We start from the raw sequence: 27,163 nt of genomic DNA, 5'->3' as shown, positions 1-27,163 counted from the left end.
CTGACAGACATCTGATTTTTTTAAAAATATTTATTTATTTATTATGTATACAATATTCTGTCCGTGTGTACGTCTGCAGGCCAGAAGAGGGCACCAGACCTCATTACAAATGGTTGTGAGCCACCGGGTGGTTGCTGGGAATTGAACTCAGGACCTTTGGAAGAGCAGGCAATGCTCTTAACCACTGAGCCATCTCTCCAGCCCCCAGACATCTGATTTTTAACAGTTTGCCAGAGATGCTCCCAGATGTGATTTTCTGTATATTTATTTTGTTGGGATTTGCTGGTTTTTTCATACCTGTATGTTGGATTTTTTTCCAGAGTTAGAGATATTTAGGCCAGGTTTTCCTCAGATAGCTGCTCCCATCCGAGTACTAACCCGGCCAACCCTGCTTAGCTTCCGGGATCAGGTGCATTCTGGGAGGTGTGGCAGTAGACCTAAATAGCATCTTGTCCCCAGGTCTCGCTCCCTGTTCCTGGACACTCTATGCGCTTCTGTCAGATGAGCTATGCTGCTCTTCCCTGTGGAGCGTTGCTAGCTTTGTGTCCCCCCCTTTTCTGTTTTTGTTTCTTCACATCGAGTCTTTTTTTGTTTTTAATTATTTTATTCAATGTGCATTGCTGTGAGGATGTCAGATCCCCTGGAACTGGAGTTACAGCCTCGAGCTGCTACGTGGGTGCTGGGGAATTGAACCTGGGCGCTTTCATAGAGCAGTATATACTCTTAACCACTGAGCCATTTTCCCAGCCCCCTTGAATACATTTCTAATTGTTTCTTTAAAGCCTTTGCCTATTCCAACATCTGGGTCATGCGAAGTCAGTGTTTTTCCTAGGCTTTTTAATTTTGACCTTGGGTCATGGATTTCTTGGCTACACATGTCCAGTAGTTTTTATTTCTGTATGAAACACTGTACCGTTACATTATAGAAACTTGGATTATATTGTTCTATCTGGATTTTGTTTTAGCAAATAGGTATCCACAGGTCACTAAACTTGCATAGTGCTTAAAAAGTTAATCTCTCCAAGAGTTGGAGAGATCGGGGTGTGCTGTTCAAAGGCATGGGAGAAGGCCTTCCTACAGAGCCTCCTGCAATATGACAAAGTTGATCAGCCATGCCTTTGTGACAGTCCTTCGTCACCCAGGAGCAGTGCCGCCTTCATCCTGTGTTGTTTGAGAAGAATGGGAAGGGGCTGGAGAGATGGTGGTTTAGGTGATTGCAGTTCATCTAGAGGACTGGAGTTCAATTCCCACCACCCACATTAGGCAGTGCATAACCACCTGCAACTTTAGCGCAGGGATCTGAGACACACGCACACTCATACGCACACATACACACACACGTATGCACACGCGCACATCACATAAGTAAAAGTGAATCAGAGAGGAGAGATTTGCCTGAGGCATTAGAGACAGCATCATCTTCCAGCACTAGAATTTGAGGACATTTTTAACAAGTGATAAAAAAACAAAAACCAAAGTTTTAAGTTTTCATAAGTAAATTAATTCAGTGTAAAAGAACAGTTTATCATCTTGGTTTGTGTCTTTATAATTTGGTAGATTATATAGTTTCATTCTTTAATACAATGAAAGTCGGAGAAAATGGTGGGTTTTTAATACATATATATATTCTTATTGATTTTTATTGAGCTCTACATTTTTCTCTTCTTCTCTCCCTACCTCTTCCCTCCCCTTCAACCCTCTCCCAAGGTACCCATGCTCCCAATTTACTCAGGAAATCTTGTCTTTTCCTACTTCCCATGTAGATTAGATCCATATATGTCTATCTTAGGGTCCTCGTTGTTGTCTAGGTTCTCTGGGATTGTGATTTGTAGGCTGGCTTTCTTTGCTTTATGTTTAAAAGCCACCTATGAGTGAGTACATGTGATAATTGTCTTTCTGTGCCTGGGTTACCTCACTCAAAATGATGTTTTCTAGCTCCATCCATTTGCCTGCAAGTTTCAAGATGTTATTTTTTCTGCTGTGTAGTATTCCATTGTGTAAATGTACCACATTTTCCTACAGTCTAGGGGCATTTAGGTTGTTTCCAGGTTCTGACTATGACAAACAATGCTGCTATGAACATAGTTGAGCACATGTCCTTGTGGTACGATTGAGCATCCTTTGGATATATACCCAAAAGTGGTATTGCTGGGTCTTGAAGAAGGTTGTTTCCTAATTTTCTGAGAAATTGCCACACTGACATCCAAAGGGGCTGTACCAGCTTGCACTCCCACCAGCAATGGAGGAGTGTTCCATTTACCCCACAACCTCTCTAGCATAAGTTGTCATCGGTATTTTTGATCTTGGCCATTCTTACAGGTGTAAGATGGAATCTCAGAGTTATTTTGATTTGCATTTCTCTGATGACTAAGGATGTTGAACATTTCCTTAAGTGTCTTTCAGTCATTTTAGATTCCTCTGTTGAGAGTTCTCTGTTTAGGTCTGTACTCCATTTTTTTTAATTGGATTATTTGTTCTTTTAGTGATCAATTTCTTGAGTTCTTTGTATATTTTGGAGATCAGACCTCTGTCTGATGTGGGGTTGGTGAAGATCTTCTCCCATTCTGTAGGCTGTCGTTTTGTCTTGTTGACTGTGTCCTTTGCTTTACAGAAGTTTTCCAGTTTCAGGAGGTCCCATTTATTAATTGTTTCAGTGTCTACTGGGGTTATAATTAGGAAGTGGTTCCTGTGCCAATGCATGCAGGTGTACTTCCCACTTTGTCTTCTGTGAGGTTCAATGTGGCTGGCTTTATGTTGAGGTCTTTGATCCATTTGAACTTGAGTTCTGTGCATGGTGATAGATATGGGTCTATTTTCATTCTTCTACATGTTGATATCAAATGGTGGGTTTTTTAAGGTTAAAAAATCAATTCTATCTCGGAGTGGTGGCCACACCCATAATTCCAGCATTCAGGATGTAGAGGCAGGAGAATCTCTGTGAGTTTGAGGCCAGCCTGGTCTACAAAAGACAGCCAGGGCAACACAGAGAAACCCTGTCTCAAAAAGTAAAACAACTACAGCCAAAATAATCTAGTACTTTTAACCATGCCCTAAGAACCCATACAAAATCTTGCTGTTTGAAATATTGAGGGGCCATGAAATTTGGGGATTCAGGAGTTGGGGAACACTGCTAAAGGAATCTAAAGTCTTGGGAGGATTACAGGGGCCACCTCTGAAATGATGGGGAGTGGCCAGACTGAAGCATTAGCCGTGCCCTTGCTGTGCAGCAGTTCCTGCTGAATTCTCAGGGCTGAAACAAGATAAAGCACTGCAGTGTAGAACCTGATGTCCCTGAGTCACCACTGGGGCACAGAGTAGGGGATGGGGGAGGGATGGATCTTGGCAGTCCGCTTGGGGTCTCACACAGTGGGCAGGTAGCCCAGGGATCGCTGGCTTCTTCCAATCACCCCCACTTCTTTTCCGTGGTCACCCCTGGGGAGCCACACAAGAGCTCAGGTTTCTCCCGGCATGCTTCTGCCCTCAGCTTGCTCCAAGTTCTTCTTCTCTGGATTTGGTTGGGGTGGCAAGTTTCGACTGATTATACAGAGCCACGGAGTCACAGGTGCCAGGAGGGGTGGCTTTTTCAAGGCCAGGAATTCACACCCCTCCATGCCGCGCTCGTCTTACTACACACACATGCTGGATTAATTTGAACAAGTGGGAAAGAGTAAAGAGAATGGCAAAAATGTATAGGCTTTGATTTATGATGAAAGCTGAGGAGAATGTTTATGTTGGCCAAGTAGCCAAGTGTGTGGGGAACCGGGCATGTCTTCGTTAGCGCCTGGAAGGTATGTGGACCCAAGAAGAGGAGCGGAGAGCACTGGTTTTAGTATGACCCAAGGGGATATAATTCAGAGATACTGTCCAAGATGGGCAGATCCAGGGTGAATTTTAAGCATGATTTTCAGGGCTGAAAAGTGTTCCTTTTAGTGTCTTCTGCAACTCTTGGCAGCCATGTCCTAGGAGCGACTCAGAGTGAACAGTCTGATGCCTCTCAGGTGTAATGTCACCAGACCACTTGCCAGACAACATGGCTTCCTGAGCATCACAGAGACGGTCCAGTGAGAGAAGAGCTTGGGTTTCTCATCTTGGTTTCTCTCTTATGAAGTGAGGTAGGATAATTATTAGATTCTGGAACTAAGCATGCCCAGGGCAGGCCCTGCAGTGATTGCCTTTGCACTGTCTTTGCCCTCGTCATGAAGAATATTTCCACCAAAGCCTGCATTTGATCATGGTCGTTGTTCTTGATGGTACACGCTCACAACATGAGGTGGCAGTGACTTACCAAGGTTTTTACAGTAGACCCGCCAGGGACTTGTGACCTTCCTCATCTTACACAAGAAAGCAGGCTCAGGGAAGATGTGACCAGCCCAAGTCAGAGAGCTATCAAAAGGCAGTTCTAACCTTTGAACCCAGACCCTTCCCTTCCTCCTGCTTCTGCATCTTTTCAAACTACAGCTTCCCCGTTACTTCTTTCTGGTGAGCTCACTTCTCTCCCCTCTGTCCGTTCCCTCATTCCTCAGAGCTGGTCTGCTCCGTGTAAGGAGGCTGTCCCGGGCTCACGGCAGTTCACAGCTGCCTTTGAAATGCATGCCTTTACATCACACGAGCTGACACTGTTTGCCCTGGTGTCCAAGTTATCGTGGGTTATTTGGGGCCTCGCTTTTTAATCCTCAGTGTAAGCCAAGCGTAAGCAGAGTAGAGGTTAGCCCTAACCGCTCGCTTGTTCTCCTGTATTATAGGTTGTTTACATCATTTTTGCGTACCTCTCACTCTTGGTGTAGAAAATGAGGTTTCAATTTGGCTTCTCAGGTCTTCTCCTTAATGTCAGGACAGATGCATTGATCAAGTTGTTTGGAGGCTTCTTGAGTCTATCCTTAAGTGACCTTGTCTGTGACCGTTACATTCAACACCACATCCTAGCTGTGCACATAGCCGTCGGGGAGTCTCAACTGGTTCAGGGCAAGTTCTGCTGCAACCTGGCTTTCAGTCCTTGTTCTGCCTCTTACAAATGATATGGTTTTAGGTAAGTTAGCTTCAGCTTTACTTTCTCATCTGCGAACTTGGTATTATCTGAGGGCCTTCGGTGAGTTGAGACACAGCAAAAGCAGGTTTCCCTTGCATCCTGGTTGTCGTTCTTACTGACCCTTAATCAGAATGTTCTTTTGTCATGCCCAGAGTGGCTCTTTCAATCAAGCCTTTTTTTTTTTTTTTTTGTTTGTTTGTTTGTTTGTTGAGACAGGGTTTCTCTGTAGCTTGAGCCTGCTCAGAACAGGTCATTTTGGTCCAACAATCAATCACTGCTTAGAAGTGAAACAGATGAGAGGGTGGCAGGACAGGGCCTTCCAGGTATGTGGAGGCCTGGTTATGCCATGTGTGTTTAGAATGAGCTGCCGTGGGGCCTGTAACCCAGGGATATTCCAGGGGAGCAAAAAAGCCTGGAGCTGAATTCGTCTTTCAAGGAATAGGAACCAAATGACCAGTGAGTGGTACAAGGGACACGCTATGTCACAACTCTTCTGAAGGCCTTTTGTTTGTATTTTGTTTTTTCAAGGCAGGGTTTCTCTTTGTAGCCTTGGCTGTCCTGGAACTCAGTCTGTAGACCAGACTGGCCTTAAACTCACAGAGATCTACCTGCTTCTGCCTCCCGAGTGCTGGGATTAAAGTCGTGTGCCACCACTGCCCGACTCTGATCAAGTCTTGTTGCTTATGTCTCTTATTTGTTTCCTGTAGCCTGGTCTTCTCTGCTCCTGACCTATCTCCTTCATATCCACTCATATGGGCGATAAATGTTCCATTTCACGTATTTTTTTTGGCCAAAGTACCTGCTCCAAGAATTCAAAATACTATAGCTCATAGCCCTACAGAGACATGGGATTGTACAACAGAAGGGATTCTTCTAACTTGAGGAAACACCCAGGATCGTGCAGTTGGTTAGTAGCTGTGTTACATGGTGTTCTTTGTACCACCTGTTTTTTTACCCTAATTTCATAGTGCATATGTTCACAAGAGAGCATATTCCAACATAAAGTGTGATGACTCTCTCTAGGGACAGAGAGGTGCTTTTATCTAAAGGCACAGTGGGGGCGCGGGCATTATAGGTCAGTGGTAGAGCTTTTGTCTAGTGTGCTTGAAGCTCCGGGTCAGTCTCCAGCCAACAAGACCAAATAAGCAACGAAAGCGCCTTTCCCCGTCGCTTCCGCTCATGTCAGGGATCACAAGACCTGATGTGTCTGGTGGAAAGTTATTTTCTGGCTGTGGCATTAGGAATTCCTGGCCATTAAGTGGAGAATGTCTGCGCTGCTGTTACACTCGTCTTTTTATTTTTTTATTGAGCCGGCACGTCCGTGGACAGTGTGCACAGTGTGCCTGCCTCCACACCAGCCCCGCTCTTCTGCTCTTTGTTAGCCTGAACTTTATACTGTGGCTTCCTTCCTGGCTGGGTCATCTCTTCATTACAAACAGAAACATCTGGAAAAGTAGGGGGACAATGCTACAAGGTACAGCCTGTACTCCTCATGAGACCCAACTGTAGCTAACACTTACCCTGTTTGCTTATAGTTTGGAAAATATTTTAGATATAACAGTTATGCTTTGCGTATAGTCTCTGTTGGGTTACAGTGTCTCACCATTTATCTCAAGTGACATATTCCTAAGAAACTAGGTGTCACTCTCGATGTCCCCACCTCAGCGTCATCTGTCACTCAGGGCACCCTCATTTCCTATCTCTAAAATTATTGCTTGTTCTTCTGTTTTTGTTTTGTTTTTCAAGTCAGGGTTTCTCTGTGTAACAGAAGCTTTGCTGTTTCAGAACTTCCTTTGTAGACCAGGCTGGTCTTACCTGATTTCCAGCTTACTGGAAATGAGATCGGAAGGCTTGATTAGATTCCAGAGGAACATTCTTGGCAGGGATCTTTCCGGGGTGGTGCTGTGCCCTTCAAGAGATGGCACGCCACGTCCATTGTTACCACTGTGAAGTGTGCTGGCTGAGCTGGGGTGGCGACAGACACGGCCTTCCTTAAGAAGCTCTTGCTTCTTCACAGCTAGTACTTAATCTATAAGGCAAATTTTCTTTTTGGAACCATGAAAACCAATTCTTCCCAGTCAGTCTTCCACCCATGGCTTTGGCAGCCATTAACGCCCAGATTTCTTTCTTTCTTGTTTGTAAAATAATTGTGTTCTGGGTCCATTTCAGTTTGTTCTTTCACAGAGAGAGTTGTGTTTACTCTCACAAGGGTTCAGTTGTAAGCTCAGATGATCCATGGCCCTCCTTGACCTTAAATCCACTGTGGGAAAACTCCGCTCTATGACGTCTTAGCGTGAGACTCAGGGTTTAGGCAGGAGACAGGAAGTCCTTGGTGATGTACTAGCGTAGGAGTACTGAGTGGCAGAATGGATACTGACCCCTGCCGAGTATAAGCACCTGTATAGCTGGAGCAAGGAAGGAAGTTCCTTTTCAGTCAGTGACCAAAGTTCAAACTGAAGAAGGCTGGTGTGAACTTTGCACTAGACCCTCGCTTAACTACGTGTCTGTGCGTTCCTGTGTGCGTGCACAGGGCATTCCTGTGTGCTTGAATATGTGGCATTTCTGTGTGCGTGCACAGGGCATTCCTGTGTGCTTGAATACGTGGCATTTCTGTGTGCGTGCACAGGGCATTTCTTTGCATTTGCACACTGGGCATTTCTGTGTGCTTGCTCTGGCATTTTGAAACAGATCACCCTCAGAATTGAGAACCCTGATGATCCTGACTCATTTGGGGGGCAAGTTGGGAGTGGGCTTTCTCCAGAGCTCCTGGGAGCACGTGCTCAGGCTCCAAACCCGAAAGGCTCCTTTTTTGGCACTGCGGCATCTTTGTGTGTCGGCATCTTAGGAATCTAGGGGAACCATATAAAGATCAGAAATGAGGCTGGCCCGAGAGGCTCCCTCTGACATGGTAATTCCAGTTCGTTGAATCCTGGCCCACTCGGATGAGACCATATAAAGAGGCTGCTTCCTGAGTTTCCCGCGCTCTGCCTCTCCCGGGCTTCTTTTTGTAGCATGCTGGTATTTCAGGACTGCAGCCGTGGTCACGTGCTCACAACCCTCTACTCGCAATCGTTCCTGCCCTGGGTTTATTTTTGGAGACAGTACATTTTTGCTTCTCTATGCGGAGCTATGCGGGGTCCTGCCCCCTCCACCCGGCAGCGGCAGCCCCAGCAGGCTATGATTAGTTCCCACACTCGAGATGTGGCTTGGTTTTCCAGAGAGAAAAGAGGGATGCTGCTGTCACCAGGCCTCATTTCTGCCCTTCATGGGGTTATATAATCCAAGAATTCTCTTTACAAAAAACTGTGTGTGTGTGTGTGTGTGTGTGTGTGTGTGTGTGTGATATCATCTGGCAGAAAGTCAGCCAAAGTTGGAAATGACTTTTCTGACTGATGTTTTGGGGTCTTACCTCTGGATCTCAGAAGCAGAGTCGTTTGAAGGATAAGCTGGGACTTTGGAATTTGAGGGTCAGTCCTCTCTTCTGGCGCTGAAGATCATTGGGGCTGTATATTCTTTCCTCCCCAACACAGGAATAACATCACTGTCTCGTCCAGAGCACCTGTAGGAACAGAGCGTGCTAGCCTCCAAGGTGCTCCCAGTCAAGTTCTGCACTTGATGGACTCCCAGGAAGCAGGGTGGCAACTGTCTTCTTAGCCTGCCTGAAGCCTGGGGGTCTCTTTCCAAGGAGGGACCCCAGCAAACTCTTTCCCCTTTAAACGAATGGGTCATTATGGAGAGAACTCAGGCATGTACGAGCTAAGAAAAAAAAAAATGAATCACACATTCATGTCTCTTCTGGTCCTATCCAGACCTGAAGGGCAGGATGGAGAGGGATCTGTGGCCCCCGTGGGAGAAGAATGACTGCAGCTGGGGCTCAGAGCACCGAGCTGGGTAGGACCTTCGGGACTGCAGGACTCCTGCCTCTGAGCTGTGACCTTTAGGAAGGAAAGGCATGTGGGTCTCAAAAGGAACATTAGGAGTGGTCTAGCCTCAGGTTGTCCTGTGTTTCAGCTTGTTCCTGGAAGGTCTTGGGACTCTTAGAGATGGAGATTCTTGGGTGCCTAGATGTCACCAGAGCTTCCAGGAAGGGCATCAAGGCAACCAGGAGATGGACAGTCCATGTAGAAGAAACCAGTTGATTTTCTGAAACTGCACTGTCCGAAGCCAGTCATCTACTTCCATGTCAAGTAGATCGTCTGCACTTAGTTTAAGAAGCGGCAGTGCCATCAGGGTGCACCTGACATCATTTGGCTTGCATTGTCAACGCTCAGGATACATCCCCAGGATATTCCCAGGTTCCCTGACCATGACATTGATGGAGCTACAGAATTTGCTCTTGGTTGTGTGCTGTTTCTGGTATCACTATCACGTCACCATCCCTGCTGTCACATACACACACCCTTGGATTGTGTGTCTATCTGTCTGCCTGCTTGCCTTTTCCAGTGCTGGGAATCAGATTCAGTTAGGCAAGTGCTCTTCTTGTGAGCTGCACTGAAGCCCTTCTCATGCATTTCTCAATCCAGGACAAGACTCACTTTCTTCTCATCGCTTCCCTGACTTGGTCTTCCTTTGCGTGTCCTGGGTTGGCACCATTCTCTTTGCCCTTCAGCTGTGTGCCGAGTCCTGGGAACATGCTTGTCAGAGCAGTCTTTAAGATGCCCCAGGACAAAGTGGCTTCATGAGCCAGCCACCAGAATGACAAGAAAGGGCAAAGCTTCTGTGCCTAAGGGGAGGTCTCACCTCAGCCTCAGCTCTGCCTCCCTGGAGCACTGCGGCTCCCTGAACTCATGTCTACCACTGCCACCGTTGTGGCCTCCTGGGTTTACCTTCAACCTGATGTGTGTTCACACAGATTTCACCCAGCCCTGAAGTTTGCCTCCTGTTGGCCTCATTGAACTAGGAACATCTGAAGACAAGGAGGGCATAGTTTTCTGTCTCTGCACCAGGATAGTGCCCAGGGAATAAAGTTGAACCCTGCAGAAGACTCCGTGTAATTTGGAATAGCGGGTAATGTAGTCTGTCTCATCCAGCCAGGATGTTTACGTGACCTTGACAGGACTCCCAGGCCTGGAGACCGTTTCCAGTTCTTGGTCTCAGTAATCAACCCAGAGTGTAAACATTCCCCACCAGGAGATGGACCTCTCCCTCTGAATGCACAGGTTCCAGTTCTGCAGACTGCTGAGTCCTGCCTGTCCCTTCTCACCTCCTCTGGTACTAGCCTGTCTGTCAACACAGCTTGGTTAAGAACAACCATGGAAATCCAGCTCCCAGTGTGTCTAGGAGGGTATTTCGGAAAGGTTAACTGACAGAGGGTGCAAGCACCAGTCGTGGGTGGGGAAGGAGACAGCAAGCTGTGCAGATGTACTCATCTCTCCTCATGATGACGGGATGCAGTGTGAGCTGTCCCACTCTCTGTCCACTGCGTCTTCCCTGACACAATGGCCCGCACCCTCAAACTCCAGCTAAAGCATACCCCTTTCCCGTTAAGTTTCTGCCATCCTCCACGCTGCCAACTGAGCCATCGAAGAGAAGCACCCAGTATGTCTCTTGTCGACTGATTCTTACGATCAGTGGGAAGGCACGTGTGTGCCTCCTGACTGCCCCAGCGCCCCCTGAGCTTAACCAAGACCCTAGTGGCGGGAGTCCTGTTGCCTATCTATCTTTCCAGAGGTCTCCTCGTGTACCCCCTCTCCTAGATGTTCCAGTGTTTGAGGAAAAGGAGGAGCAGCCTCCACCATGGTGTATATTATGTCAGCTCTGGGAGGTTTCCGCCATTTGTGAAGAAAAACTTTGATTTTAGAGCTAGATGTCAAGCAGCTGGGCTTGGAGGACTAGCTGCTATGCGGCAGGCTTGTTTCTCAGTCAAGGGCACCATTTTGTGACTGGTAAAAGAATGGTGGCTGTGACCCATAGAAGGGGAGCTCTTTGCTCACCCCCAGTGGCCATGGCTTCCTGGGGCCTGGTTAGAGGTGAAGTCTCTCACCTTAGCTGCAATGCCTGAGGAGATCTGGCCTGCCTGAAAGGAGTCTGGCTTTAATTTTCCCTCAAATGATTGTGTGTTTGATTATGGTCTGGTCTTTCCTGTGTGACAGTAGTCATGGTGATGACAGTGACGGTTGAAGACAGGCTGGCACTGTTCTACGCACTTAGCCATCCTGTCAGCAGGCCCCTCCCTCTCCATTTGAAGGGATTAATCAAAAGCCATATTTCAGAAGTCTGTTAGCACCTCTGCTCCTTTTCTACGCACCTTCCTTTCCCAGGTCGGACTTCCCCTCCCATCACTGTGACCACATGCAGAGTAGAGAAGAGCCAGTTCGCAATAGTCAGTCTCCTCCTGACCTGTCCCTGGACTCTTGGCATCGTACAGAAAAGCTCCCCAACAGGCTGGGTGCTCCCCGTAATTTACCATCACAGGCTTTGCTTGAGTTCATCCTGTCTTTCCCGATACCTGAAGCAGAGAAATGTTTGGAGACCACACACCCAGGTGTCGGCTGTACCAGCCTCAGGGAGTGCAGTTAGATTAGGCCATGGTTCTCAACCTTCCTGGTGCCACGGACCTTTAGTACAGTTCTTTATGTTGCGGTGACCCCCCCAACCGTAAAATAACTGTCATTTTTCTACTGTTATGAATCCTAATGTAAATATTCGATATGCAGGTTGCCTGAAATGGGATCCCCATGAAAGGATCATTAGACCCCCCAAAGTGGTTGCAACCTACAAGTTGAGAACCACTGAACTAATTAATGGTTACGTCAAAGTGTGTTCATTCTGCCCACTGGACACGCCAGAAAAGATCACACTGCCTGTTTTTTCTCAGAAACTGCATAGCCTCCCTCTCCTCATTTCTGGTAAGTAGCAGCAGAACAGAGAATTCTGTACCAGGGATAAAAACAGTGCCACAGTAGAGTAGCAACAGAAGGAACATTAGCAGGAAGAAGCCAGAGGTGAGGACAGGTGAGGGACCGGCCACGTGTGTCCCCTGGCCCCGGGGATGCTCCTGCTCAGCCTGAGTATTACCGGATATTCCAGTTTGTCAAGACAGCTGGAAACTGACTTGTAGTGTGGAAATCTTCCAATTCTTAGATGGTATCATAAATTGAAAACAAACAAAAGAAATTGTGAGGCCAAACAAAACACGGCAACCAATTAATGTCCACACTGCATCGTCTCAGGGAAAACAGGGCTATCCTCCAGTAGGTAGGCTTTTCTCGATTTAAGAGATTTATGTGCATGCATGCATGAGCATGTGTGGGTGTGAACCTGTGCACATGCGTGAAGGCCCGAATAGGGCACCAGGTGTCCTTCTCCATCACTCCCTACCTGTTTCTTTTGAGGCAGGGACTTCTCCCAAGCCTGAAGCTGGAGTTTTCCTGGCTGGGCTGAAAGCTGGCCGGCCTCAGTGATCTCTGCATCTCCACTGTCTGCAGAGATGGGGTTAGATGTGTGCCCGAGATGCCTTGATTGTTATTTGGGTGCTGGGATTTGAATTCTAGTCCTTATGATTAGAATAGCAAGCATTCTTAGTCACTGGACCGTTTTTCTAGCCTACCCCACCCCCATTTTGAGATAGTGTCTCTCTGTGTAGCCCAGGCTGGCCTTGAATTCATGGCTCAGCCTCCCAAGTGCTGACATTATAAACATGCTCTGCCTTGCCTGGCCATAAATCGGTTTAAAACATCTCAAGGGGGCTCAGTATGGGTCAGTTCAGTTCAAACGTTTGTGCCTTCAACACACTGTCTTATGCATGGCAGGAGACAAGACAAGGTCCTTTGATTCTGCATATCACTTGGGTCCCTCTGCCTATTTAGAGAGGCCCTGCCCACTCTGTGCTGTCTGAAGAAGCCCCCTTACCTCTGCAGCTCAAGCCTGGATTCCTGGGGCAAGAAATCAAGTTGATTCTTTGTGGTTGTTTGTCTCACTGTGTCATTCAGGCTAGCCTCAAACTTGGAATCCTCCTGCTTCAGCCTCTTGAGTGCTAGGATTAGGGGCATGCGTCATCGGACCTGGCTCTACTTACTTCTGCCTGGGTCCAGTACACTGGGATTCAACCAGCTGTGTCTAAGGGAAAGCAGGGCATGGGATACATGGCTGCTTCTTTCAGTGCGTTAGGTGGACTGAGCGGCAAGGGCGTAGCCCCTTAGTACATGGTTGGGTCTCCCTGTGCCACCTCCGCGTCTGTATTTAAGATGCCTTTAGGTGGGGTCGGTCTGCAGGGGCTCCCTCTGGCTCTGTTGCCGGCCTCTAATGTGGAAAGCGGCTCAGTGAGGTGTGGGTGTTTTATTCCATGGCTTGGATCCTTCTCAGTCATTTCCAGCAGATCCTGGCTCCTACCACAGAAAGACCCTGTATGTAAATGGGACACTTGTTTGCCAGGCAGGGACACTGCTAAGCTGGTAGAAAAGAAAACTGATCACCATGTTAAAAACAAACAAACAAATAACAGAAACAGGCTGGGTGATAATGGTGCACACCTTTAATCACAGGTGAATCTCTGTGAGTTTGAGGCTAGCCTGTGGTGTGGGAAGTCCTTCTGTATATGTGTTGCTTTTATTGGTTAATGAATAAAGAAACTGCTTTCAGCCAATGGCTTAACAGAATATAGCCAGGCTGGAAAAGATATATAGAGAGAGTAGACAGAGTCAGAGACGCCACATAGCCACCACCAGAGACAGATGTGCTGAGACCTTGCTGGTAAGCCACACTCATGTGGTGATACACAGATTAATAAAAATGGGTTAATTTAAGATGTAAGAGTTAGCCAGAAGTATGCTTAAGCTATTGGCCAAACAATATTGTAATTAATACAAATTTCTGTGTGATTATTTTGGGTCAGAGCATCTGGGGAACAAACTAGCAGCCTCCACCTAATGTAGGCCTTTGTGTGTTTCTTTGGGACTGAATGGCTGCGGGACCAGGAGGAACAGAAAGCTCCGCCAACAAGCCTGGCCTACAGAGCAAATTCCAGGATAGCCAGGGCTACACAGAAAAACGAAAAACAAAAAACCTGGCTTGAAAAAAACCAAAACAACAACAAAACATCAAAAGCATTAGGCATGCAGGCATATTGAGAGGTATTTGCACCAAACAGTCCTATTAGACTTCAGAAAGGAGGGCACAGTGACATGACATTTCAGTCCAGGGGTCAGCAAACCACATCCTTCCCCTTACAGTTGGCACGCGGCCTGGATTTAGACTGTTTTCTTTTTGAAAGTCAGCTATACCGTTTGCCTTAGTATCAGAACTGTTTTTCTCTACAATGTCAGAGTTCAGTGATCACACCAGAGACTGTGTGTCCCATGAAAGAGATACTTGCCTCCTAGTCCTTCGTAGAAGTTTGCTGACCCCTGTCACAGCCCATTTGTCAGAATGCCTCTCCAGACTGAGAGCCACAGCTAGAATTTTATGACGTTCCTGGAAAAAGAAAACTGAGATTTCAAAAAAACATTCCTGGAAGAATGCTGTGTAATTCAAAATAGGACGCGTTCTGGGTTGTTTCACTGGCTCAGGTATTTTAGAAGCTTGCTATTGGGTGGTATCTTTATTTCCACCATGCTGGTTAAGAATTTGTCCAGTAGGCTTTCTGGCCGTGCCCATTCTAGGGGAGTGCTTCCTAGCCAAATGGCCAGCATCGTGTTTATGTCCGCTAAGCAAACCTTACTCTTAAATCTTCATTTTATTACTTTTATTCTTATAAAAGTAATATAAATAGGCCATTAGAAGTCAGAAAATTGGTAACAGCACAGGGATGAGCAATTTAAATTGCCCTTGTTGGGAGTCCCTATTATGTGTATAGAGCTAATGAACTAAGTAAAAATATTTGTGGCCGTTTGCAAAATCAGATCCTTATTCCTGCTGTTTTGAAATGTTTTTAATTAATGTATATGAACTTTAATATTTTTATAACATAGTTTTACATTATTTGCATATTATTTTGTATATATCCTTTTATTTAGTTTCTTATTGATGTCTGTTTTGGTTGTTGACAATTGTTGGTTACACAGAAATGACGTATATTCGTCTGTGTTTATGTCCTTGTGATAATTTCTGGGTTTAGAATTGCTGTCTTAAGGCTAGAGAGATGGCTCAGCAGGCTTCTCTTCCAGAAGACCTGGTTCTATCCCCCTAGCACCCATGTGGTGGCTCATAACCATCTGTTAACTCCAGTTCCAGGGGATCTGATGCCCTCTTCTGGCCATGATAGGCCTTGCACACATGTTGTATACAGATATACATTCAGGCAGAAAGAACATCCCCACACATAGAAAGTAAAAGTTAAGAAATCTTTAAAGAGGAAAAAAAAAAAGGATTACTGCCTTAACAGGCATAAGAAGGCTGGAGAGATGGCTCAGGAGGTAAAACATCAGGTCCTCAGAACCCACATAAGAAGCTGGACATGGTAGCGCCGTCCTATAACCATAGGGAGGGAAAGACAGGTAGAGCCTTGTACCTCGTTGCTCAGCCAGACTAGCCTGATCAGTGAAATCCCAGTTCAGTGAGAGACCTTGTCTAAAGCTGTCAGTGTGGAGCTTTGGGCCTCCAGACATGTGAATATATCCTCTACCCCCACATACATGCACACACCACATGTACACACACACACACACACACACACACACACACATGCATGTACACACGCACGTGCACACGCTGGAAATGCAGCTCACTGGTAGAGTTTGTACTTAGCATGAATGAGGCCCTGGGTTTATTTTCCAGACCTGAAAAAAACAAAAAACAAAACCTTGAGTATTTTAAGTCTTCAGTAGACGCTGCCAGCTGTCCGTCAGGAACAGTGTGCCCATCTCCACACCCACCAGGAGGGATGATGGGATGATTTCCATAGGAAATTAGAATTTATTTTCATATTTTTATTGGGGAAGTGCTTCAGTGGGCTAACTTGGTTCAGGTGACCTGAACCTGGTGATCTGTGGTATTGGGAGGCACAAGCTGAGTGACTGCCGTCTGCTTCTCTCACACAGACGCCCCCACCAAAACCACCTCGACGGCAGGGAGGCTGGGCCGACGACTCCATAAAGGTGTCAAAGTGAGTATACCACTCCCTGGGATAAGTTGGGGTGGGTAGGGCGCTATGGAGATGGGGACGGGGGGGGGCATGCCTGTTTTGTCATTTTTGTAACCTTACTGAGGCAATTCACATGCTTTTTAGGTATACAACGTAATTGTTCTTAGTTCTGCACCTGTTACCCGGTCAATTTTAGGACATTTTTTCTCCCATCCCATGAAACAATCCCTGTACCTCTTAATGTCCCTTTTCCACGAAACCCCACTTCCCACCCATGGGCAGTAGTTGCTGTCTCTGACTTGCTTCTTCTGAGGTCTGTGTCAGTGGGCCCTGATTTATCCCATACTTTATGACTTCTCTCTTGCTTGACTGGCCGTTTTTAAAGTCCGGCCCTGCTCCGTTCTTCATCTCTCCAGCCTGCTGAAATTGCCCATTAGTTTCTTGAATGAACTCTGCAGCAGAATGCAGTCTGCATTGGGCGTAGATCATTCATTCATGAAGAACGGGACAGGTGTCCCCTCACCACCTCATTGGCATCTCATGTTTATCATAAGCCGGTGCTGGGAGCTGGTGGGAACACTGGTCCATGATAATTCAATATTGTCTTATTCTCTCCTCTCCTTTGGAGCTCCTAGAAGGAGCAATCAGTGCCACAGGCCTGTCACATCCCCTTTTGGTTGTGTGGGGCTGTGGATGCTGGGTCCGTTCTCACCCAGCTGGATAAGGTTGAGCAAAGCGTTCAGGATCCTTGAGCCTCTGATGTCAGTGCTGACAGGGTGGTGCGGGGGTTGAAGCAACAAGACCAGTGCTGTTGTGATAGCCAACCCCTTTCTCACCCCAACCATTCATCCTTATGCCAGAGGCCTTGTGGTTCCATGTTGAGTGATGGCAGAGTATGGTGATCGGGAGGCACAGATCCTGGAACCAGAATGCCTAGTTTCACATCCTGACTCTGCTCTGTGTTACACCACAGAGACGCTTTGTGTACTGCTAGATGAAAGAACACCAACTGAGCTATGTCCCCAGCGTGACGAGCGTTTTTTAGTCTAGACGGAGATGGACCTCTTGGGCCATCCATGATAGTATCCATGTCTCTGGGAAGGTTTCCAAATGACATCTCTTGAGTCAAAAAGAACAGTTCCCCACTTCCGCCTGACTGTCACGTGGCAGCTGGTCCTCCCTAATTTTGCCCATAGGAATCCACTCATAGCCATAGGCATCTGATTCAGAAACACCTGGGTGTGGATTGTAGCACTAACTTCTGTGGCCGTGTCCACTTAGGGATGTCATTTAGCCCTATAATAGAGCAGTAATAGGGCAGAGGCTGGAAGACACAGCACAGGAAAAGCTCTCGGGGCCTGCCCAGCCGGGTGCTAAGTTTATGGTAGTGTGTGCAGTGCCCCAATTTGATCCCAATGTCACAGGAAACAACAGCAAAATTCTAACACTGATGCTTAAAACTATGGTGATTGGTAATAGCATGGCCCTCTCTTAGTTCCCAGATTATAAAATAAAGCCTTGTGGTGGTGGCTCACGCCTTTAATCCTAGCACTCAGGAGGCAAAGAGAGGCGGATCTCTGTGAGTTCAAGGCCAGCTTGGTCTACAAGAGCTAGTTCCAAGACAGACTTCAAAACCTACAGAGAAACCTTGTCTCGAAAAACCAAAAGAAAAAAAAAAAAAAAAACACCAAACAGACCAACAAAATAGGAGTGCTGGCTGCCACCTGCATGCAGCTCCTGCTATGAACCTCTGGCTTTCTTTAGTTCTGGGGTGGGCGGCTTCCATGATGAACAAGTTTGGCTGTAGCTGGGTTTTCTGGATTCTCGAGTTTGATTCATCCAGTTAATCTAGGCTGGTCTGACACGAAGAAAACTGTTGGACATTTTCCTAGCCCTCGTCTTTAGTCCCATTTTACAGATGGATTCAGTGGAGTGGGATGGGTGTAAGTTGTCAGGGGAAGTGCTCTCTCTGCTCAGAGCTCCCTGATAAAGGTGTGATTACAAATCAAGTTGTTTTTAATTCCTTGCATTAAGTCTTAGATGTAAGGTAGACCAGAACTTTATTCACTGCACCAGTGGGGTGGCCACTTGCCAAGGTTATTTAAGACACATATAAAGCCTGGTGATGGAGCAAGTGATAGAGGCCCATGCCTTTAATCCCAGCACTTGGGAGGCAGAGGCAGGTGGATCTCTGTGAGTTCGAGACCAACCTGGTCTACAGAACAAGTTCTGGGACAGGCTCCAAGTCAAACCCTGTCTCGAGAAACAAAAACAAACAAAAAACCCCCCAAAGACACACACAAAAATTACAGCGTCTTGAAGATGTACAGTCTTAGAGTAGACATTACCTGTAATTAGAATTTCTTTGAGTAGTTGTCTTCAAAATAACACATTTAGAGATTTTCTTGGCCCAGGGATGTAGCTCAGTGAAACAATTTGCCCAGCATGTAAAGGCTCTAGGTTTTGCCCCCAGCACTAGAGCAGAGTAAAAACAACAGCAGGACATGTTTCTTTGCAATCCTTTGTGTCCCTTCTTCCCATTGCTTCTCCTTCTATGTCCCTCGTCCTCTGTTTTATTCCTGAACCATTCCAAAGTAAGTTGTAAATGTTGTGACATTTCTCCCTTTATACTAAAGCTCACATCTTCCATTGTAGTCACAGAATCTTGATCACTGGGTCACTGCAGTTACTTAATAGTATCGGATACGTCATTTACATTTAAATGGCCCTATTTGCCCTTTGATGTCTTCTTAGCCCTGGAATCCAATCAGAATCCACACATTATACTAACTAGTTCTATCCCTCTTCCCTCCCCTCCTCTCTCTATCTCTCTCCCTTTTCTGGGGGGGGGGGGGAAGAGACAAGGTCTTTATAACCTAGCCTCAAACCCATATTCGTCCTCTTGCCTCAGCCTCTCAAGTGCTGCAATTCCAGGTAGACACCACCAGGCCCAGCTTCTTCTCCTTTCTTAACCCATAACAGCTCCCATTACTGTGGAATCTAAGGCATCCAGGCCAATCATCTCACAGAAAACTGTCTTTAGTTTCTCCAATTTGTCATGATTAGATTCACGTTGAAGGTTTGGGGCAAGGACAGGTGTTACTGTACACTTCCTCTCATGTTTCATACGAAGGCACAGGACTGTGCTGGCAGTACCGAGTGTGACCTCTCAGCCTTGTTGAGGACCTAGAGAGCTTCCCCTTGGAAAGTTCTGATTTTCTCCAAGAGTGAATAGTGATCGTCTTGGTTGCCTTAGGGCACTGAACGGAGTCTGCTCTCCACAACTTTTTCCCTAACAGCTTTAGTGTCTACTAGTGTTTTTTGCACGAACCAGACTGATCTAGTGAGTACCACAGTGCAGGGTGTGTTTCCTGGCCCAGGAGAGCTAGATTCTAATTGAGGATATCAGGCATCTCTAGTCAATAAGTCAGGAATCGTCCAAGGAGCACAATGGCGTGGGTGGTGCTCGCCATGTGATATCAGAAAACAGTGACAAGGCCAGGGGCCACCTTGCAGAGTAGATGTGGGTCAAGCTAGTTGGATTCTGTCAGAGACGGTGAGAATGTTTTGGTTTAAGATTTGGTGTTGGGGGGCTGGAGAGATGGCTCAGTGGTTAAGAGCATTGCCTGCTCTTCCAAAGGTCATGAGTTCAATTCCCGGCAACCACATGGTGGCTCACAACTATCTGTAATGAGGTCTGCTGCCCTGTTCTGGTCTGCAGACATACAGACAGAATATTGTATACTGTATACATAATAAATAAATAAATATTTTTTTTTTAAAAAAAGAACCATATATACACATTTAAACATAGAATAGACTAAGGATTTTATTAAAAAAAAAAAGATTTGGTGTTGGGAGGAAAACAGCCTCCTCCTTAGGCAGTTGGTCAAAGAATTCGTGCTGGAAAACAGTCCGCTTGCTTTCAAAGCTCCTGGGATAGTAATGGCTGCGTGGCACCACACTTCTGACACAGTCTGGCTGCTTTTAGGAATTGCCAGGTGCCTGGAGCTCAGACAGGGCACAGTTCCACTGGTCTTTCTGGGGACAGGATGTCTAAGGTCAGGCGGCAGCATGACATAGTTCTTGATGAGGGGCTCTTTCTGGGTAGGTCTGCTTCTGTTCCTCTCTCCCATTGTGAGTGCTCCATCCTTGTGACCCTAGCCCTGTCCAATTGCCACCTGCAGACACCATCATCACCTTAGAGATTCAGGGTTCATCATAATAATATGGGGATGGGGTGCAGACAGCTCCTGGCCATGACAAACTCAGGTAGGTTCCATCAGTGAAGGGGGACAAATGACAGTGTCAGACAGCTACCTGTCTTCTGTGGACAGAAGAGGACTGTTTGCCTCTGACTAGTGAGCTCAGGGCCAGCATACACAAGAGCCCATGGTACCTTTGTTCAGCGTGTGAAACACTCCCAAGACAGAGAAGAACATCTGTGGGCCTTGGCCCTGGGAGGTACCGTGTCCCAGAACTCGGGCTCACTCCAAGAGCAGGACTGACTTGAGGAATAGCTCAGGACCTGACATTATTATCTGTCCCTTCTGGCCTGAAAGTAGTAGCTGTGCCAAAGGCACCATCTTGGAGTCAGTGCCTGAAGTTGTCTGAATGGGGACACTGAAAGTGTTGATGGGTCCCCGGCATGGCCATGGTGATAAGAGTTGAGCGCAGGGAAGCCGACCTGGGGAGGAGAAGGCCTTCTGACTAAGTTTTGTCTCAAAGTGTCTGTTTTTGGGTTTGTCCCTGCATTGATCTGCAAGGGAATGAGGCAAGTAATGGCCCCTCGGGGACTTTCAGGACTTTGCTCTCAATGTCAGCCGTCATTTTCAATCACCCTCTCCCTCCCAGCCATTAATTTTGGCCCAGGATCATGGGGACTTGTCCATCTATCACTCCTAATTGACACTAAATGATCTGTCAGTTTATTGATGAACGGCAGGAGTGGAATTGTCACAATATATTTTACTTTCCAACAACTCCTCCTGACAATTTTACCTTGTCCATCTCGCTCTGCTCACATAAATCTCCATTGGCCGCTCATTCCTCCTCGCGGGCTGTTCTGGTGCCAGCCACTTCCACACCATCTGCACGTGTCAAGGACATCAAGATGGCGGGGGAACTGCCGCACGCTGGTCCCGAGGTTACCCCCTTCCCTCCTCCTCCTCTTCCTTTCTCTCTCTCTCTCTCTCTCTCTCTCTCTCTCTCTTTTAATGGCATAGATGTTCCAAGAATGCTAAAGGGCTTCTGTCCTCTCCCTCTATGTCATTGCATATTGGAGTCTCTACCTTCTTGTTAGGGGCGAGTAGTTAATTCTTATTAGGTTACAGAAGTGTGAAAGGCAAAGACTCACCAGACTGGAGGGCTCGGCGGTCTCCGAGCACAGCCAGAGACATGGGCTGTGTCCTCGCATCCCAGCTGTGTCACAGCCTGCCCAGCCCCACCACAGCCCGCTCGTTAGGAAGGTGTCACAGGTGCAGGCTTGCTGGAGCTCCCTTCTGGGTGCCATGCGTGGCTCTGGGCATGCAACCTGCTACGATCTTCTGCCCTTGCCTACACCAGACCTAGATGCGGCCAAGCCCTGAGGCTGACTGCACCTGTGAGAAGTCCTCTCCATCCCTCCCAGCTTGCCGCTCAGATGCTTCATTTAGTTGCTCCGCGACTTGAAAGATGGGAAATTGCTGGGTTAGACATAGGTACGGGTAAACAGTTCATCTGACGAAGACGTACGTGGGGATACGAGTCCCTAGCAAGGAGAGCAGCCTGACAGGATTGTTGACTCCCTCCCTCCTGCTGGAGATCATTTTTGTTAATTGATAAAGACTGTTTTCCTTTATTAACCACCATGCTATTCTATGCCTATCAAAATTAATAACAATTCCTTAATGTTATCTGATACCCAGATCATATTCAGTTATTTTCATTGCAGCAAAGATGTCTTGGTGGAGTTGGGCTATAAAAAGGACAAATCAAGGTCTGCACTTTGCTTAGTTGTTGCCCTTAGCTTCTCAGGTTTGCTGTACCCCTCACTTTCCCCAAGTCTTTTGCTTTTTTTTGCTGGGTGGAGAGCAGACTGTAAGACACTTAGCCTGAGAGTATCCTGTATTCTGATTTGGATCATTTCTCTCAGAGTTGTGGTGTTTAAATTGTTTCTTTATTTCCCCATGGTCCTGTTCCAAGGAAGAGTTATAGCTAGGTCTAGCTGGTACTTCAAGCTATGTGCACTGTTGTGGTTGAGGGCTGGGAGTGAGGGGGCCCGGGTGTGGGGAGTCCTGGGTGTGGGGGGCCCAGGAGTGAGGGGGCCCAGGTGTGGGGAGTCCTGGGTGTGGGGGGCCAGGAGTGAGGGGGCCCGGGTGTGGGGGGCCCAGGAGTGTGGGGGCCCAGGTGTGGGCAGTGCAGATATGGGAAGGTACGGCCAAAGGGTGGGAACCGGTACCCACTTACTCCACTTTAAGTAATCCATGGTCAATGGAGTAGTCATATATGCCCTCCCCTCCACCCTGCCATCCCATCAGACTCTTAATAGGTGCAGCATCCATTGGCCAGAGTTGCTTAAGGAAATCGTTTCATTAAGTGTTATCACATGGTGATTTTTTAAAAATTTTTTCACTCCTTATGGAAAATTCTTCTGTTAAGAACTTGTCATTGATGATTTGATTGCCAAAAATATAACCTGTCCTTACTTTCCTGCCTCCCAGCCATTAATCTTTATTATATAAAAATTTTAAACCTGTGGTAAGGTTGTAAGAATGTCCAGCAGGTTAGTCACCTGTAAGATGACTGTAAGGGTCGAAGGATGAGTGAGACCAGGGGGGCAGATGACTGAGAAGGGAAGACCTAGTGTGTGTGTGTGTGTGTGTGTGTGTGTGTGTGGTGGGGGGAGGGCTTCTGCAGTCAACTTTTAAGATACTCTAAGCTTAGAAAAGATGGCTTTAGAGCCAAACACTGTCACAACTTTTTAGCATACACCTTACATTTCTTTGTTCTATGTAAGACTCTATTGTGTGTCACTATTCCTGGGAGACACAAAGAAGTGTCTACTCAGCCAAGCTAGGGGACTGACTGGTGACCAACCGACCAGAGTAAGGATACCACCCAAATACAACTTGGTGAACCAGTGTGTTGGATTGGGATTTCTTACAGGTGACAAGGTGAGGGGACTTACCGGAACAAGAATTACTCAAAGACAGCTACGTCAACAGTGCTTGCACCAGCATGGGTGACTCAGGAAAGCTGGGAGTCTGGAGCACACTGCATAGCCTTCAGGCAGGTCCACAGGTTGGAGAGTGTCTCTTCCAGCCAACTTGGCTGGACCGAGCCTCTTCTAGGTGGCTCAGGTAGTTGTCCAGATAGCTCTGCTTGTCTGAGTGTCTCCATCTTTGCAGCTTGTATATGCTTCGGGATGGATGAATGAATCTGATCAGTTTCAGGGACTTCCTGAAGGTGTTGAGTTGTTTCCTCCTTGAATTTAAGGAGCTTCCCAAATGGTGGAATCTTTCACCTCCCTTAGAGCACCTAGGACATAAGGAATATCTCATCAGTCTAGAAAGTTTTGTCTCTTGTGGAAATTGCTACAGTTTTCTTGACCAACACCCACAAAGAGTGAGTTCTCTTTTCCTCTAAGTTTGTGTTCAAAGCCTCCTAGACTGACAGATGGTTGAGGAAGAGGTTTTTGTTGAATGAATTTAGAAAAGCTTCAGCCAACCCAGGCTAGGCGACTCGGGCCTATAACTTCAAATACTTGGGAAGCTGAGCCAGGAAGATTGCAAGGCCAGCCTGGACAACTTAGTGAGGCCTTGCCTCCAAGTTGCAAAAGAGGCCAAAAGAAGCTGGGCACATAGCGGGACCCCAGGGTCGGTGCCTGGTTCTGCAAAAGCAAGGACATGAATAAGCAAGCCCATAATTACTACTAATTAATTTTAATCTACTTACATCCTTTATTGCTAGGTATCTGTTATATTCGGTAGGACCCGAAGATAAACTAAACAACACCCAGACTGTATGCATTGAAATAACAGGCGGAAGACAAGGATCCTCACGGAAGTGGGGAAAGGGCATTGACGCATCAGGTCGTTCCACCCTGCCCCCAGCACCCTATCCATCCATAGAGCTGGAAGGAGTGACAGTGGTCGGTGGATAATGGCAGAACAGGGTGCAGGTGAAGGCAGAGGCTAAGCTGCCCCTCCCCACTCAGCCCCGCAGCCTTGCAGCAGGGGGATACTTCCCATGTCTCTAACTGGTGCTGGGGAAGGCAAGCCATGGAGATAGGGCCTCAGTCTGGTTTTCTGGGGTGGCCTATTGCATATTTGTGCAGAAAAGCGTGGGCTTAAAACTGAAGTATAACCAGGCTGAAGGAGGCTGAGAATTCCTAAAGGAGAGAAAGCAAAAGAGGATATGTGGAGGCTTTGCAAGTTAGCTTCATGTCTTTTATTTTATTTCATTTTATGTTGAGACAGGATTTCACTCTTTAGCCCAAGAATTCACTACATAACAAGGCTGGCCTATGCCTCCTGTGTGATGGGATTGCAGGCATGCACCGGCACAACAAACTTAATGTCTGCCTGTGTGTATACGCGAACGCATGCGTGCACACATCAAGCTGCTTGTGCACATAGACAAACACTGGTTAATATATTTCCCCTAGCTGCTGTGACTCAAAGGCAGTGGTACTGGTCTGTGCTCTCCTGTTCGGGATCTCAAAGTGCTGGCTTTTCCCAGACTTTCCTAATCTCAGTGGGAGGTAGAGAGGCCCGGCGGGTACAGTATTTTCCCAGGCCAAGAAAGCACCTGCCACGTGACTCTTGGGAAGTTTCCTGGAGGCTTTAGGATGCTCACAGGGATCCTGTAGGCTAGAGAGGTATGACCTGCACATCAATCTTTCTTGTGATCTGGGGGGGTCATAGGCCTCTACTTGGAGCAGATACAGGGGTGTTGGGTGTAGAGTCGGGTGCAAACTGGGGCCCTGCCTAGGGTCACAAAGCCAGTTCGCTGATGCAATCAATGCCTGGGTATGCAGTGACGGCACTGCTGCCCAGTGCTTCCTGGCCCAGCATCCATTAGCTCTGCAGAGCTGAGTGGTGTGCCGGAGCAGAGGGACAGACCTGATGCCCCAGTGTCAGGAAGAGTGACTGCCTGGGCTGAATATGTGGCCTGCCCATGTGCCCTCAGTCCACGGGTCTGTGTCCCAGTAGCTGTCCTAGCCTGGTGGACCCTGGTGGGCCCAGGGATAGGTGACTGCCCTCACCTTCCCAGCCTGCTACCAGCCCCCCCCCCCCCACACACACACCGTAAGCTTCTCTCAGCCAGGTTAGTCTTGGCTTCTTTGTAATGAAGGACCAACTGCACATCTAGAATGAATTTTTACGTGCTTTTGAAGACTGGCCTGCAGCCCTTTGCAGTGTGTAGCGTTGCAGACATGAAGCTCTCTAGTCACCGCGGCAGGCCATTTCTTGGAGCTGGTCTGGGACTGTAGGGCTGGAGGCGCATCTCCATGGATCAGGAGCGGAATGAGCAGCCCTTGGTAATAGCCCTTGAATAACCATAGGCAAAATGCCGAGTCTCCTGTGGAACACTCCTTGTTTCCCTGGATTGTCCATAGTGCAGAGGTCATGTCTCTTAGGAAGTTCAAACCTGTATCTTTTGATCTGTCCAGTTCTGCTGTTGCTGGAGGGCTGTTTGGGGTCCATGTGAGTCCCTCCACTGCTGGAGAACTCCCTGACATTAGCTTCAAGCTCCGTGTTTTAAAATAAAGTTTCTTCCCTAGTGTTCAAATGCAAACCAGACAGAAACAAACTAAACTTACCCACAGTTGTCCTCTCCCCCAGTCTTGACTATCTCTTCAGCCGTGACTTCCCTGGACCGCTGTCCCCACATACTTCAGGAGGTGAGCTGACTTGTGGCAGTTTGGCAGGTGACTTATGATTTTCCGGTGGTCTGAAGCAGTATGTGTGAGGTGGAACTTCACTTTGATTCTTGGGTTTGGATCTTCTTCCAGGCTATGACAGAATGTAGTGCTCTCTGGAGATGCTGGGCACCAGCTGGGAGGGAGTTGGCTACCAGGCTGCAATGGGAGTGTCTGGGTTTCTACAGTGAGCTGTATTAAACTGTGTGCTTCTGTAAGCTTGGGGCATTCTTGGCATTTTAACACAGGTAGTGAGAAATTGGGGACTGTCTTACAAAATGTGTGTATACTTGCTTGCATAGATACATACACACACACACACACCACATAGAAATATTTTAAGCATACTATATTCTGCACATTGCCTTTTTATTATATTTCTGTCTCTTTTTAAAGGTTTATTTATTTATTATGTATACAGTGTTCTGCCTGCATATATGCCTACAGGCCAGAAGAGGTCACCAGATCCCATTACAGTTGTGAGCTACCATGTGGTTGCTGGGAATTGAACTCTGGATCCCTAGGAGAGCAGCCAATGCTCTTAACCTCTGAGCCACCTCTCCAGCCTCTGTTGTATTTCTCTTAATGATAATTGCATCTTGAAGGTGTGTGTGTGTGTGTGTGTGTGTGTGTGTGTGTGTGTGTGTGTGTTTGCATTTAGGGCCTCTAGCTTTACCTCCTTTTTGTGTTTGTTTGTTTGTTTGTTTGTTTGGCTTTGCATTCCCCACAGAGAGGAGGACCTGGAACTTCCAATCCATCTGTCACTCCCCCCCTCTTGAATAAATTCTGAGAAATCAGAATGTGCCACCATGCCCGGTTTACGTGGTACTGGTGAAGAAACCCAGCTTCATGCATGCTAGGCAAGCATTCCACCAACTGAGCCGCACCACCATCCTTACTTTGTTTTGTTTTCTTAACTGTCCTGTATTAATTCCGTTGACTGGGTTCCCCTGTTGGTGGAGACTTTGGATGTTTCTTTTCTTTCTTTTTTCCCGTTATCAATGCTCTGATAATGATGGTGAAGATTGTATTATATTATTATCACTGTTAACTGTTTTTAAAGACTAGCTCCATTCAATAGGAAACATGCAGCTTCCTTTCCATAGACTCCCTTCTGGGGAAATATCCTCCATGTCTTGCCCTCTCTTGTATGGAATGAGAACACACATGTGGACCAGCGGCACAGGCATGTACATTCATCTTTGGTGACGTT

The 27,163-nt window shown here is 47.1% G+C and overlaps 1 protein-coding gene across 1 annotated transcript in view; it reads left to right on the top strand.

The window, feature by feature from the left end:
• Positions 1–27,163, top strand: part of Ift43 (intraflagellar transport 43) — a 79,802-nt gene that overhangs the window by 14,296 nt on the left and 38,343 nt on the right. Inside the window, exon 3 of the mRNA XM_041658435.1 lies at positions 16,003–16,067. Coding sequence (XP_041514369.1) covers positions 16,003–16,067 — 65 coding nt within the window. The remainder of the gene's footprint in view (positions 1–16,002; positions 16,068–27,163) is intronic.

The sequence above is a fragment of the Microtus oregoni genome, unplaced genomic scaffold (assembly GCF_018167655.1).
Source record: "Microtus oregoni isolate MIOR12 unplaced genomic scaffold, Mior012 000009F_ref0000495, whole genome shotgun sequence".
Lineage (NCBI taxonomy): Eukaryota > Metazoa > Chordata > Mammalia > Rodentia > Cricetidae > Microtus > Microtus oregoni.
The sequence above is the reverse complement of the archived record's forward strand: the minus strand, read 5'-3'. Positions and strand labels throughout refer to the sequence as shown.